Genomic DNA, 15,000 nt, shown 5'->3' with positions numbered 1-15,000 from the left:
CGGTTCCAAGTCCGGCTCCCAAAGTGATTCACACATTCCATACATCTGCTCTGAGCAGGTTCCGCTTACCACGAAATCCTTCGTCTCCATGGGGCATCCGATCAGATCCAACGCAGCGATGTAAGGCTCGTTAGTCTTCGGGTCTAATCCAGCGATTACAGGTTCCACGAAATACGGACCGAATCTCCTTTCGTAGAGCAAGTTGGATACCATGCTCATGAAGGTTTTAGGCTTGATCTGGCGGTTCTCCCGTAGTTCGTATAAGTTCTTCCGAAACGATAGACGGTTAGATACGGTCTGAACGTCGGTAGCCAAGCCAGGAAGACCAAGAAACAGCTTATCTCCCATCTGGAAAACTTTCTGAAAATCGCAAGACAATGTCTGTGCTTGGATTCCCAAACGACGATCTGCCGCAATGGCCACGCAATCTTTGCCAACCATCGCTATGATGGCGGCGCCATTATATTCCATAATAGACATATTTCTGGCTTTTTTTCTCTATCCTTTTTTCAAAGACCTTTTCCCGTTTTTCTTTGTCAAAAAGCACACCGCCGCGCCGAAAAGAAAGATGGCGCTTTGCTGAGTAATTGGAGTGGTTACCAACTGAGATGACGGGGCTACCAAGCAATCTGGAGCGGCTGCTAAGCCTCCATCCGAAGTTTTCTCTTGGGATCGGCTAGCGCTGGTAATCGCTAAAAATACATCGAGAATCGTCCAGATGAAGAGGAATTCTTAGCCTAAAAGTCCTAAACACAACTAGCAATCATGAGTGGATGTTTTGATCAAATGCACTGCCCCGATTTCGAGGCAGTTACAGAGAGAAGGAACTTACTATCATCAATCACGGCCGGAAGTTTGGTGAGACTCCCAAGCTTTTATAAGTTTGATGATGTACGAAATACTAAAACATAGCCAATTTTGATTCTAGTCTACGAATTTTGGCATTGTCATTCCTGTAGCAGCTGTTAATAGCCATGCTTACTGGTCAGAATTTTTAAAAAGTGGGTAACTGCGACACAGCTATTGAAATAATTACTGTCAAACTCAGAAAACCTTGAACACCTGAAAAATTTCAGGAATGTTGACTGTGCACTGGCCAGTCACAATAAGTTCAGGATATGCAAGCAAACCTCAAAACCACAAACTAATTACCGTTGCCATTTGCGGTTCAGTTATCTTGCGCCTTGTTGGCTTATTTCTCGCGACACAATAACATTCCATAAATACTTCTGGTGTTCACGGTTTTGTGAGTTTCACAGTAATAGAACTAAGTTTTGAGAATTTTCGGGGCATGAAGAATACCCAGCAATTAATGCACTAAAGACTGGTTTTCACTTGTGAAGGAGTCGTAATCAGAAGTGTAGAGCTTATGATCTGGTGAAAACAGTGTTCCAATTCTGCTTACGCCTCTGTCGCTTTCGTTCCGCTCATGATCTAGTGAAGACCAGATTGTTGGAGTCAGAAGCAAAAGCGGAAGAATTAAAGCAATCTAAAAGCTTGTGCAGCGTGCAAAGAAAGTAGTGTCCAATAGCCCGGGGCTAGTGGATTTTGCTATCGGGCTGGTGAATTCTGTTATTAACTTGCCCGACGGGCAAGTAAAGTTTTATGAGGAGTTCAAATTACAGAGGAACCGTGAAATCAATCTGCTCATCAAAACGCTTTTGGGGCTAGTTGAAATGATGTTTGGGCTAGTAAATGTTAGCTTCAGCTTGCCCGAATGGCAAGCTGTAAAAGTGACTTTCTTTGCACCCTGTTGTGAATGTGCATTTTGATTGGTTTATCCTTCCGCTTCTGCTTCTGAACCTGACAATCTGGTTTTCACTAGATCATAAGTGGAATGTAAGCGACGGAGTCGTATGCAGAATTGGAATGCTGTTTTCACCAGATCATGAATGGTTGGCTGTGTTTAGTCAAACTTTCTTCAGTATTACAACACAGTCAAACCACAAGGCCATGTAATATTGGGAGGTAGGGGTTTAACATCACACCAATGATGGTATAGTCACTTGGGGTATAGATCACGATGTTTCAGCCACTAGTCTTCTTCAGGCGATGAGGTTGAGTGATTGAGCAGTGGCCTTTGTATCATAATATTCATGAATGGTTGGCTGTGATTGGAGCATTACAATTCTCACTATTCCTGCATGTTGTTCCATTGCTGGTCTGCTGATGTTCCTTTCTTCTGTCATATTTTCCTCACCTGTGGCATCTGTGTATCAGGAGTTTCATTTCCTCAGTATCAGGTTAACCCTTTAAGCCCCAATATCCACATACAAATTCTCCAAACTGATCTCTATACATTTCCTTTAAGAATTAGATAAGAGAATTTGATAAAAGATCAAAGTATTTTCTCCTACATGATCATTTTATTAATTCTCATAACCTCATCTCATGATAATGTATGAATATCGTTAGGAGAAAATTGCTGTTGGACACTACTAGGACGTAAAGGGTTAATGTCATAACACTGATGTCTGTGCCACAGTATCTTGCTGACCTTTAATTTATTTCTATTTAATGTTGATGTCAACTGGCTGCCTGGCTCTGCTAGCCCTTATAGTTATTCCAGGCAGCCAGTACTCTAATTTTAATTTCAATATTTTCATTGCCATCATTGATTGTTAAGCAAGAGTGTGTACAATAATAAAAATTGTTATTTTCTTATGTAGAAAGCTTCCCTAGCCCAGCTACAACTCTAACTTACATCAGTACTCAACTCCACCACCCTCATGTCTTAGGTAGATATCCAGACATCTTCACCTTATGCATGGCTAATAACACAAAATTATTATATCCTTTCAATCAACAGTTCTTCATTGGTTGGTGGATTATCATCGATGCCGCAGCTACAGATCCTTTTGAGCCTGCCTATCACACACCTGGAGCCATAGCCTCCTTTGCTTTGTTCATGTAGGTTTTTTTACATTTAACCTAGTATTTTTTCTGAACTTCAATTTAAAGCATGGGATGGTTCCTTTTTCAGGGACATTCTGAGATAAGAACTTGTATCTACATCAATTTCTTTTTGTAAAACTTGTGACCTTAATTTCACATTTTCTCTATATGTAATAAGCACTCTTTGTTTCTTCTACTTCATATACAGCTCCATTTTGTATCCATAACATGTTTTCCAAACTCAAATGTTGTGTTGTGTTCTTCAAATGTTTGTTAATTTTCTTACTGCTGGTAAAAATTTTAGTTCTGAAAGAATAATAATTTTCAATGAATTTTTCCTTGTAGGGTAAATGCAGTTTCCAATGCCCAGGTCAGAGGTGAATCCTACACCACGGGGTGTATAGGACAGAGAGGCAAGTTTGAATTCAAGTAACCTTAGCCTGTGAACAGGCTGTCTGTTTTGGGGTGGGGTGAAAAAATTGCGAGGAGAGGGAAGGAAAAGGGTGAGAGCCTGTGGACAAACATTTGAGGCCGCTATTCCGCCTTCTTGTCTTGTAATTGCCGATCATCTGTCAGCAAGATCGTTATCTGTCACTTGGATATATTGGAATGTAATCAATTTCGTGTGTAAAAAAGGGGTTGGTAGGCAACACACAACTTTTACCTTGTGCCAAAATGCTGCTTTTTCGAGATTTTTCTGCTCTGGAGGGTTTAGTTTTAAATGAGAAAATGTGATTTTTGCCGCTTATTTGAGAGGTTGTGACATGCATATTGATGTTCTGTGGTTATTGTTTCTGGTCGGCGTGATTTGCCCTCTGATGCAAGAACTTTCATTGTGGCTAAAAAAGCTCATCAGTCAAGAGCCAGAAGATGCCATGTTCAAGATCAGAAGACCTGTTTACAAGCGATTATTTAAATCAAATCACATGCTACGTGCCGACCAAAAAAAGCGATGTAAATCAAACCTGTCATCAGTCAGTGTTCTCACCAACGGGAGTTTGCATCAGGATCTGATGCACAGCAGGTGCCATGGAACGACGGTCCCAAATGTTTGTCTACAGGCTCTCACCCTTTCCCTTCTTTCTCCTCTCGATTTTTTCACCCTTTCCCCAAACAGAGAGCCTGTTCACAGGCTAAAGTAACCCCAAAAGTGACCAAAAGCAATTTTCTTCCTAATGATATTACATTATTAAGAGATAAAAGGGAAAATGCCTTGATCTTTTATCAAATTCTCTCAACTTATTCTTTAAGGAAATGTATGGAGAACAGTCTTGAGAATTTGTACATTAAGATTGAGACTTGAAGGGTTAATTTCTTATCAGTAAAGATGAGCTCAGATGAGTATTGTTTTATTTCTTGCAAGGTGGTTGTATTTATGTGCATTAACACAGCCAATAATTCTTATGTGAATTCAAGCCAATATTTCTTTTCAAACCCAAATATTGAAAACGACAATATTTGCATGGTAGTTGTGTTAATCCACCTCTAAGAACTTTGTCTTCTGCAGGTGTATGATACAAATTTAAAGTTCAACAGACTGCTTTATAAAAGTGATATTGGTCTCCTTACTTACCTAATAAAACTACAGTGGAAACCCACTCAATGGACACTTTCGTTTGTCTGAAAATCTCATTGAAAATCTCCCTTGGTATCTTATTTCCTTATATTAATTGAAGCAGGATTGTGCTAGTAATGACTTTACTACTAATAATTTCCAAATTATTATCTATTTTGTGACTAATGTCTTGACAGGTGCCAGGGTGTGGCTATTGATGGGATTTGTCCTGTTATTTGGTAGCTTAATTGCAGCCTCCTGGATTCTGTTTGGTGAATTTGTTGTTCCAGGTAATGTCACTAACCATGGATGTTCATCCCAATAAATTATATGCATGGCACAAAATTAGAAAATGTTGGTTGTTTACTGTCACATGGACAATCTGGCTGGTTCACAGTTTGGCCAAACAGTAAGCAAAATTCGTGATAAATTAGTAAATTTCATTCTGGAATCGCATTTACCATTTGTACAGATCAGTTCCATTTTAGCGAAAAAGGGCCACGAAAGCCTGAAACTGTTATCAAAGATGGCTATGAAGAAATAGAACACAAATTTCCATTTGGAACATTCTGACTGAGAAAACAAGACTACCTTTTCAGAAGTTCAGTTGCTCCTGGAGATTTTCCTCTGGAACGACCCAAAGAGTTGTGTTCCAAAAGTAAATTTTACTTTCCAACTGGATTTTCTGGAAACGTTTTGTAAAATTTAATGGTATATGTAAACAACCACTCGGTCTCATTCCATGACTGCATTTGAATTTGTGAGCACAGTTCTTCTGATTAGGTTTGTTAGTTTCTAAGTTTGTCCACAGTATGCAACCTTTTGCTCAAATCGGACGACCACTAATTGTAAATTACTCATATGATTTCAGACCAGTTTAGACTTAGGGTATTTTTAACCTCAATTTCCTTCTTGCTAAAATGAACAGCTAGATTGTCCCTGCCTATGTGGAGGTCTCTCTAAGATGGACACATAGTTTCAGCTAGGTCCCAAAGGTGTTTGTCTTAGAGATAGTTTCCTGTGGTTACAAGTAGTTCTTGTTACTAAAAGATATGGTTTTAAGGTACAGTATATACCACCACCCTGACCGCTCCCTTAACACCACTACCTACATGTATGGCAATCCCAAATCACAGTCACCTCAGGCTAACAATAAAATTAATCTTACTGGCCAACATCAATTTATTGTTACATTTCCCATACATCATCAACAACTAAACCAATAACAACAACAATCAAGCGAAAAGGTTATGAGAATAGCATGTAATGAAATGACCACCAGTGGAAAAAAGTCTTTGATCTTTTATCAAATTCTCAAAACTAGTTGTTCAAGGAAAATGTATGGAGATCAGGCTGCAAAATTGGCATGTGGATTTTAAGGGTTTGCACATGCAGACATGCATACAGCACCCATTGGAAGTGTGCATACAATAGGGCCATTTATACAAGGAAAAATAAAACACGTCTTAAATAGGACACGAACTTTCTGTATAAACGGCACATTTTGTCTAAAATAAGATGCGACTTAGCTAAGACATGTCTTATTTTATAACAGCCCTTAACACCTGTTCTTAGATAAGATGCGTCTTAGCTAAGACGAGAAAAACTTTGCATAGTACGCATGCGTTAATTATTTTTGGTGCCCCATGTTGGATTGCCGTTGCTACGGGCAACATCCAAATGAAAACGAGTCAAGAACAGAAATAAGATGCGAACCATTTATACGAGCTGTTCTCGTCTTAGACAAGACATGCTTGTATAAATGGTACTGTTTGCGTCTTATTTAAGACACGTCTTATGTAAGACGCGTCTTATTTTTCCTCGTATAAATGGCCCTAATGTTTCCATGACCATGTGTGTCATAGTTATCAATACTATTTTTGTTTTCAGCTAAACCTGACCCCTGGCCAGGTGTTGCAATCTTCTTGCAAAATGCTTTGATTTTCTTCAGGCAAGTCATTGTATTAGTTAAACCTAAGCTCACTCTCAAGGGTAATATTTTATTAGTCCCAAGAGAGACCAACATCAATTTTCTCCTGACAATAATAATACAATTTAAAAGAAATGGTTAAGAGAATTACACTGTAATAAAACAACCATGAAAGGAAAATTGCTTTGATCTTTTATCAAATTCTCTCAACTAGTTCTCTAAGGAAATGTATGGAAATCAGACGAGGGCATTTGTTTGTGGATGTTGGAGTTTTCAGCGTGCAAAGAAAGTCGTGTCCGATAGCCCGGGGCTAGTGGATTTTGCTATTTGGCTAGTGATTTTTGTTCTTGACTTTCCCGACAGGCAAGTGCTGTTTTTTTGGGAAATTCAAATTACAGAAGGATTGTAATCAATCCTGCCAATAAAGAAGGGTTTTAGGGCTAGTTGAAATTACTTGTGGGCTAGTACAGGCTAGCTACAGCTTGCCCAAATGGCAGGCTGTAAAACTGACTTTCTTTGCACCTTGGTTTTATAAAGGTTAAAAACAAAAGGAGCCTCATTTAATTCTTCAATGATGGAAAACAAACTAGTGTACAAGTGAAGGGATGAAGGTGTTTCATGTGAGCCCTTATTTTTTCGCTATAATTATTTTGTTGATCAATGTAAAATGTGTTCTTTTGTTTTCATCAACAGTGCAATTGTTTTCAAGTTTGGTCGAACAGAAGAAAGTTGGTAGAGTAAGGAGTTGGACAGTACCAAAGATGAGGACAATAAATTACGTGCACAATTTTTGTGCAAAATAAACTAAATATTATCTTGGGAGCTTTTTGGTTTATTTAACATTGGTATTATTTTGAAGAAATTAAGCGTGATTTAGATTAAGTGATCTAAACTTACTACTTGTCCTTTGTTTTGGGCTTTGCCATTGAATAGATGTTGTGTCCAAAACATGGCATAACAACTATTTGGGAGATTTTCAGTGAATTAAAAAGCAATGCCATGACAACAGTGCATACAGTACAGTACTGTCAATTATTGTTTACGTAAGAGATCCCACTCTGGGACAAATTTTGTCTAGTTTGGTCATGTGCTTATGCTGATGTATTTTGTTTACTTAGCCATTGTATTTTTATTTATGGACAATATTAATAATACAAGCCCTACAACTTAACTTGCCCTGAAGAACTTCCGGCTACTTTTACTGAATTAAAAACAACATTCTGTAACTTCATACGCAAAAGAATCATGATACAACTTTTGTTCTAACACTTATTGCTATCTTTGTTTCAAAGATTGTAAAATCATTTTTGCAGTTTTAATTTGTGTTTTGTACTTAATAATCAGAGATTACACTATGCTGAATGTTACTTTTTATAAATACATAATTTTTATTTAAACTTTCCTGTATTTTTCAGTAAAAAGAATGGTCAATAAATTGAAGTGTCACTTCATATCTATGTATTCTTTCTCTTTGTCTCTTATGTTCAGTTACGCCTGGTTTTAAACTGTCATGAGCCTGGCGCAACTTAACTGATAAAGTAGGCATGACAGAAGAACAGCATTTGAATCAGTTTGGTTTGGTAATTGTTGTTGTTTTCACTTGAATCAGGCCTTACATACAAAATAATAAATAAATTAAATTCTCTTGTACTTGTATAAAATAATAACCTGGTCAGATAACTCTAGCCAAATAATATCTCATCTTTCATTATGCATAAATTTAAAATGGTGCTGCATTTTAAAAAGTTCGTGTATTCCCCGACTTTCACTTGTCACTACTACATTGAATTGTACCTCTTGGGAAGTTTTAATCATTCTGTATACTTGGTGGAAACCAGCGAAGGACCTTTACAATTCCATTGTCTCCCCCAGTGGCCAGAACTGGACCCTCGCCATCGTCAGCAATGGCAACTGCATTGACAGGTGACTGACTTGTATGCAACACACAGTGAACCTTAGAAAACTAAAAGGAAAAGAAAAATGCTTCACTATCAACGTATATTTTACAACTATCCCACGAAGGGGAGGTGAATAGTGGTGGATATAGAGCTATTTCAAGAAAGGTTGTTGGAAAAAGTGCACGAGACAATCCCGAAAGGTATTGTGGGTGATTTTGAGTTCACTGTTTTTCAAAGAAATTTCAAAGAATGGCACAAGAGGCCATAGACTTATGTTTTTGAGTGCTTAACAAAAGCAGCAAAAGTAGATTCAGCAGCTACAGCGTCAGGAAAAGTGCATCGATCATATCCCATATTACCTTTCGTGATTGTCGCGTGCACAGTTTTTCCGACAACCTTTCTCGAAATAGCTGTATACCAAGTTCACCAACCCTGAGGGGGATAGTTGTTTTAGTATTTACCAAATCAGTTGGATAAAAATTAAAATTTTCACTTGGTAGGAAGTTTGTTTACACTATTGCAAACATTTAGGGGCAACGAATAAGAACCAAATTTTGATCTTCGGGTTTAAAGGGTTATAGACCTTTTCTGACGCCTTTTCTGACAAGCTGAAAATTCTGCATAATATCTTAATCATTTTTTGCACACTACCAGAAGGCTAGGCTCGATTAGCAGTCTCTGTTCTGTAAATGAGTCATTGCTCTTTTCTTGAAGAGAGCAGCGGAATCAAGCCCACCAAATAATGGCCTGTGATACATTGAAAACTAATGAAGATAAACATGTAGCTCAGAAAAATGCAGGAAATCATCTATAATAGTAAGGGAAAGTATTGAAGTGCACCATATAAACTGCGTCAGTTAAGAGTTTTTAGGTTTACTCACCTGATCTTTCCACTTCCCATTAAGGTGGTACACAAAAACTGCGCCTGAACGTGTTCCTATGGCAACCAAAGCTCCATGCATAGCTAAACATTCTCCTCGTTGGACATTCTGAGTATGTTCACCAATCAGAGAAAAGTTATGTATGAAGCTACTATCTGATTGGTTCTCCCTAAAAATGGGAGTAGAAAAAGAGAAACAATATGTATCACCCGCCGATGCGAAGTATGTTACCATTGTAAAGCCGTGACATTTGTTGCTCTACCCTTACATGACATTTAATTAGATGCTGCATTAGCGTATATTAAGAAGGGCTGTTATCATCTGGTGCAATTTTTTCTTCCTTTTCATTGGCCTACAGCCCACCAAGTGACCTACAAATAACTGCCTACAAGTAATGGCCTGCTCATGGGTCATTCCACAGTAATTTGGACAGAAAATATCAAAAATCAAAATTGTTTGTTTCACTCAATTTCTTGACAAATTGAAAATATACTAGTTATAGTATGTGAAAATGGTAAACTTTGTTTGTTGTCAGTTGTCGTGTATGCATAAATTATCATCAATTACCATATACAGTGAAAATAGCTGTTGCGGAGGGGAAAGTTAAATGTGTTGCTGATAACAAATTATTAACAAAAATTTTGCTGAGCTGGTATGGGACAAAAACTACTTAATGCAAAGTTACTTTAGTATTGACCAACATTGATATTTTCACCATAATGACAGCAGCAGACAATGTCATGGATGCTGTTTTCCCCTCCGCAACATTTTGAGGCCTGATAGTTTTATTTTCAGGCTAACAAATAATTAATTCAACTTTCTGTTTTCATATCTTCTAATTTTTGACCAAGGCTTAATTTTATTATGTTCTAATGGATTTCACGTTTTTAGCTGAATTTGATAAAGAATGATTAGTTTCTGTTGCGGAGGGGAAATTTTGTTGCGGAGGGGAATTCTGTTGTGAGTTTGTACTCAAACAATGCATTGTGGGATAGCTAAAACCATGTGTTCAAATTCAATATGGCTTTCTTGCTGAGTTGAGAAGTATTGAATTTTAAAAAATGCCTTCTAACACTGAAAGAAGTAGAAAGTTCAGAAAGAAAGTGAGAAGTGACCCTATTAAAAATAAAAGCAATTTTACTGTCACGCCAATAAAATGTAGTTAATGGAACGTGACGCTGGTTATCAGTAACCCATTCATGGCGGTTCTTTTTCAACAAAGCAATTGTGTAGTCAGGTTGTCAAGGTCAGCGAGCTCTAAGATGCATTGTATTCTAGCATAGAACTTTACGGCCTTGTTGTCTTAAGCAGGCTAGTACGAGCCACAGCATTGGCCAATATTTTCAAAGCACTATTCATGGCTAAGAGTTTGCACATGCAACGCTGAGCTGTCTTGTAGTACAGCCTTTTCTACTGGCGATGCCAGCAGACATGCGTCTAGCTAGAAAAGCGTAGAACAACTGTTCAGGGGGTTCCAGTGTTCAGCAAGGTTTAAGCGCTCAGTATACTATTCTTGTAAAAATTTTCCCTCCCTAGCTCCCTCCCTTTGGAGACGAGGTTTGGGCTTTGTTTTGTGCTATGCCATCAAATAAACTAGGGACACTCCTCGCAGTGCGGTTAAGTCTGTGCAGGGACTTCCCTCAAGCTTGTTGGCTGCATTGCCGTTTAATATCGCCTGCAAACCGATACTCTTGTCTGATCCAGCACGTACTGTATTGCATTCAGCTCGTAGTGCTGGGGAGATAAGTGAGGTTCTTTTAAATTTGCTCACGCCATCGCCGGAAGTCGCACACGCTAACCTAGCGCACGGCAGTGCTCCCCCATTATCGCCAACTTGTCATTATTTGTTTTATAATTAAGTCACTTCGCGTTAGACATGCATCATAAAGGAGCAGAGACATTAATAAATATAAAGCCAATGTAAAGTTGTTGAAGTTCATATATTAAAATATTGTCGTTATAATTAGGTTTTCGTGGCTTGTTTTATGAATACTGAAATGTGGACACATTTTCCCCTCCGCAACTTCCCCTCCGCAACAGTGGATGGTGGTCTTGGATCCTGCCTCACTGAAAAAGAGCTGTACATTTAAGTTTCCTTTTATGATTCTTGTAATTAACATAAGTTGATAAAATGGAAAAAACCAGTGAGCTTAGGATACCATTCCAGAATTCATAGAAAATTAAGAATGAAATAAAAAAACTTTGAACACAGTATTTTCTGTTCCCCTCCGCAACAGCCCTCTTTTGATGGTCTGCGAGCTAAATAATGCATTTAAGAGAAAAGCATGAGACTAGAAATGATAGCTCCCTAAAAGACATAAAAACTCCCTAAATATCCAGAAGTAAATGAAAAAAACTTATTACACTACAACATGATTAGTGTCTCTGAATTTCCCTTCCGCAACAGACGGAATACTGTGGAATGACCCTCATGCGCAATTTCGTCCAAGTGTGTTTGGCTGCAAATGACATTCTGCTTACGCGCAAATGAAACCACGCTTTTCTCCTTCTTGCAATGGCTCTTGTGTGAAAATGGCAGCTTCCCACAGATATTTATCAAAAAACAAACTCAGTGACTGAATGAATTCGGCAAATAATAATAATAATTTATTATTATTGATCTGCTCACCAATGACAAAACAATATTTTGCTCAACCTCGTCCAATAAGTCTAAAATATTTACCAAGAGAAAAGTCCATATGAGTGTGTTAACACAAGTGATGTTTGACCCCTGAGGACAGCACCCTGTACCCCTGGGTTTAAGGGTGATGAGCTGCCTTGAGTCGTTGTATCAGACAATTGAACAGATGATAAGGGCCTCCAACCTTTCACGGACCTGCAAAACAAAACATCAAAAAATAACATTTATGTTACATAATTTAAATTCATTTGCTATATAATGGTGCAAACCGAGGGGGGACTGGCTACGAGTCAATGAATTATAGGATCATGCAACAACATGGAACCCACATAGCCAGAAATAGCAGTCTGAGCTTTTCAAAATCATCAAGGCTGGTGTTTATCAGGCCAATACTGAATGGGACTGATACAGGCTTTCAAAATCTTCCAGAATTTTCTAAGAAATAATTATATAGATGTCCAGACAGTGTGTGGCAATCCATACATTTCTCAGCACCAAATCTGAGGGTTTTGCCAAGCTTGGTGTACTCTTTCGGACTTTGTGGCTCTTGTGTTGTTTATCTCACAAAACACAGAATCATACCCAGTCCCCCTTGGTTTGACCATAAGGCTCATACTCAAACTTATTCCCAGGCCTCTCTCCTTCCAGCTCCTACAGCAAGAGAGCAGCAAAAAAAGAAGGGACCATTGGGAAATGAGATTGGCAGATACTCACCATAAAACCGATTTACAGTTGTCAGTGACAAAAAGAAGGGTTTCCTGCGTCCAAAATCTCACGTACTTCACCCACTCCCCTAGGTTACTGAGCTCATGGCAGCACTGACCCTGAAAACAATGGAAAAAAAGGTTACCAAAAAGGTTTTTCACCTGCTGTTGCAAAGACATTAGTACAGAAAATTCCAAAACTCAAAGCAAGAAATAAGACAACGAATGAATATTATTTTAGTCCAAATCACTCAGACTTCATCAGCGTTGTGAGGTGACTTGGGGATTCGCAACTTTTCTGTTACACAACCTGTCACCTCACAAGGCTGATGATGGTTGTTGCATGCTTTGTAATGAAGTTACAAAAACAAACCGTTGTGATATCCCAGACTCTAATGGAACCATCGTCCGAAGCAGAAGCTGCTAAGTTAGACTCCACAGCAACACAGTTGACACAAGCAACATGTCCATGCAAGGTGACAAGAGCAGGGCCTGGGATATTTAACTCCCAGACTTTGACTGAACAATCTTTAGAACCAGATACCATCAAGTCGTGGGGCATGTCGGCATGTGGTGACGATCCTAAAAAATACCATTGGAATATGATAATAATTTATATCTAGAAATAGAGGATATTACATCGCCGCCCGAGGATACGAATTTTATCTTTGAGTGCTGAAAGTATCTCTCATGACTAAGCGAAGCAAACGAGTGGGAGATACTTTCAGCACGAGAAGATAAAATTCGTATCCCCAAGTGGCCATGTGATGTTCTGTTTATTTTATAGATACTGATGAAATTCCTACATAAAACACAACTTTTTTAGAAATTCATTTTCGAAACAGCAAAATAGTGCAATATTATTAAAGTGCACAGCTATCGCAAAATGCATGTCACAAAAATGTTATGAAACTCGGATATAAAGTTGTAAAGGAGAATTAAAGACAATAATACTTATATTTTCTGTTCCAAAAAGTCAAACTTAATGTTAGTTACTATGGCGACACCAATATTCTCACACGTGAAAAATAAAAATAGTATCTTCACTGCGCGCGATGAAGATATGATTTTTTAGTAAAAGGAAAAATCCTGGTATTCTATCAGAAGAGTTTATAGTCTAAGAATAGGTATCTAGCATAAAAACTCTACAAACCTAGTGCTTGCCTCAGAGAAATAGACAGCACAGCCCTTTGATGAGCTGTAATAGATCTTACGCAGTGACCTGTCCAGCTATCCCATATGCGAATGGTACCATCCTCCCCACAAGTTACCAATCGATCACCAGAGTACTTAATATCCCACACTGCACCTGCAGTTAGTAAAGATAAAAGGTACTGTTACATTGGACAAAAAAGTATGGGATTGCATACAGGTGTCTTGTTCCAGGGGCACACAATGACTTTTTTCTGTAAAATAACTGTTCGCAGTAGAAAACATTGCCTAGAAATTTCTAAAGCTCAAGAAACTGTAAAAATTTCTGGATAACCATTCCATTCATTTGACACATTCTTTACCTTTGTAATGATTGAATCATCAAGCCTGACTGTAGGTGGGATTTCATCAGACAAGGCCACAATTTAGTGACAAGACTTTGGAGCAATTGCAGTATACCCAGCCCACTTAATGTCTTACTTGAAAAACTGCTCCTGTAGTGCCACAGTCGTGTTCTTTTATACTGAATAGTTCAATCTAAGTGAGTAAAACGAGTGCTCCTGCAGTCCCGCACTCCCACAATCGGAATCAAGTGTGCTTATAGAACAAAGTATAGTAGTGCTCCTGTAGCCCAGCACTCCTGCAGTTGATGTGAAAATTTATTATGGAAATCGGACGACTGCGGGATTGCAGGAGCGGTTTTTTAAGTTAGATACTTAGTGGGCCAGGTATTTTGCAATTTGACCAAGACATTATCCAAAGACCAAATTATATTTACAGCTCAGGGGGCTGGTCCCTCCACTCAGGAGAGGGCCATCGACAGACAAGTGCAAGGGTTTCCTGTCCCTTAACCAAGTATTTTTTTTTTTTTAATGATGAATTTTCATTATTTTAGGTACGTTTTCCTACGTTCTTGTGTTGTCCCGCCCACTAAAAATTACCGACGCCTTTCCCGCCAGGAGGTAGGTAGGTAACATTTTACTCACCTCTGTGACAGTTAAACTCACATGCCATACTTGGCCACTTGCCAATATGGCGGCTACGGAACCATTCTCGATAAACCGCCGCCCAGTCTACACTGTCAACCATCAGTGAGGCATGTTTTTTATTTTTATAGGAGGAATCAGGATCTTCGCATCCAACGACGACTCTTTTTCCAGTTATTTCGATCAAAATATCCCAATCTATGTCTCTTAAACAGAGGCATCTCCAAACCAAATTGTACTTTCGTTGGAAGTGCAAAGCACGCCATGATCGACAGACTTCTCGTGATTTAACGAGCGAAATCGAATCTAGATGTTTCAAAATCTCATCTATTAATTCAAGCGGCAGTTGAGAGATATT

At 38.5% G+C, this 15,000-nt stretch overlaps 3 protein-coding genes across 4 annotated transcripts in view; 1 reads left to right on the top strand and 2 right to left on the bottom strand.

The window, feature by feature from the left end:
• Window positions 1-591, bottom strand: part of LOC140924474 (proteasome subunit beta type-3-like) — a 1,731-nt gene extending 1,140 nt beyond the window's left edge. Inside the window, exon 1 of the mRNA XM_073374499.1 lies at window positions 1-591. This exon is cut by the window's left edge and continues 1,140 nt beyond it. Coding sequence (XP_073230600.1) covers window positions 1-480 — 480 coding nt within the window. The 5' untranslated portion in view covers window positions 481-591.
• Window positions 1-15,000, bottom strand: part of LOC140924473 (uncharacterized) — a 24,710-nt gene that overhangs the window by 9,644 nt on the left and 66 nt on the right. Inside the window, exons 1-7 of one of the 2 annotated variants that reach the window (XM_073374498.1) lie at window positions 14,643-15,000; window positions 13,658-13,813; window positions 12,878-13,086; window positions 12,515-12,624; window positions 11,843-11,995; window positions 9,160-9,328; window positions 8,175-8,343 (exon numbers count right to left, since the gene is read on the bottom strand). The exon at window positions 14,643-15,000 is cut by the window's right edge and continues 66 nt beyond it. In XM_073374498.1, coding sequence (XP_073230599.1) covers window positions 8,188-8,343; window positions 9,160-9,328; window positions 11,843-11,995; window positions 12,515-12,624; window positions 12,878-13,086; window positions 13,658-13,813; window positions 14,643-15,000 — 1,311 coding nt within the window. In that variant the 3' untranslated portion in view covers window positions 8,175-8,187. Of the gene's footprint in view, window positions 1-7,070; window positions 8,344-9,159; window positions 9,329-11,842; window positions 11,996-12,514; window positions 12,625-12,877; window positions 13,087-13,657; window positions 13,814-14,642 lie in introns of those variants that run through there. The other variant, XM_073374497.1, reaches the window with a different exon arrangement.
• LOC140924475 (transmembrane protein 50A-like) lies at window positions 673-7,986 on the top strand. The gene is made up of 6 exons (XM_073374500.1): window positions 673-858; window positions 2,810-2,910; window positions 3,241-3,308; window positions 4,648-4,740; window positions 6,341-6,401; window positions 7,074-7,986. The coding sequence occupies exons 1-6, from the start codon at window positions 766-768 to the stop codon at window positions 7,114-7,116; spliced, it is 459 nt and encodes a 152-aa protein (XP_073230601.1). The 5' UTR covers window positions 673-765; the 3' UTR covers window positions 7,117-7,986.

The sequence above is a fragment of the Porites lutea genome, chromosome 14 (assembly GCF_958299795.1).
Source record: "Porites lutea chromosome 14, jaPorLute2.1, whole genome shotgun sequence".
Lineage (NCBI taxonomy): Eukaryota > Metazoa > Cnidaria > Anthozoa > Scleractinia > Poritidae > Porites > Porites lutea.
This window is presented reverse-complemented; position numbering and strand designations above follow the sequence as displayed.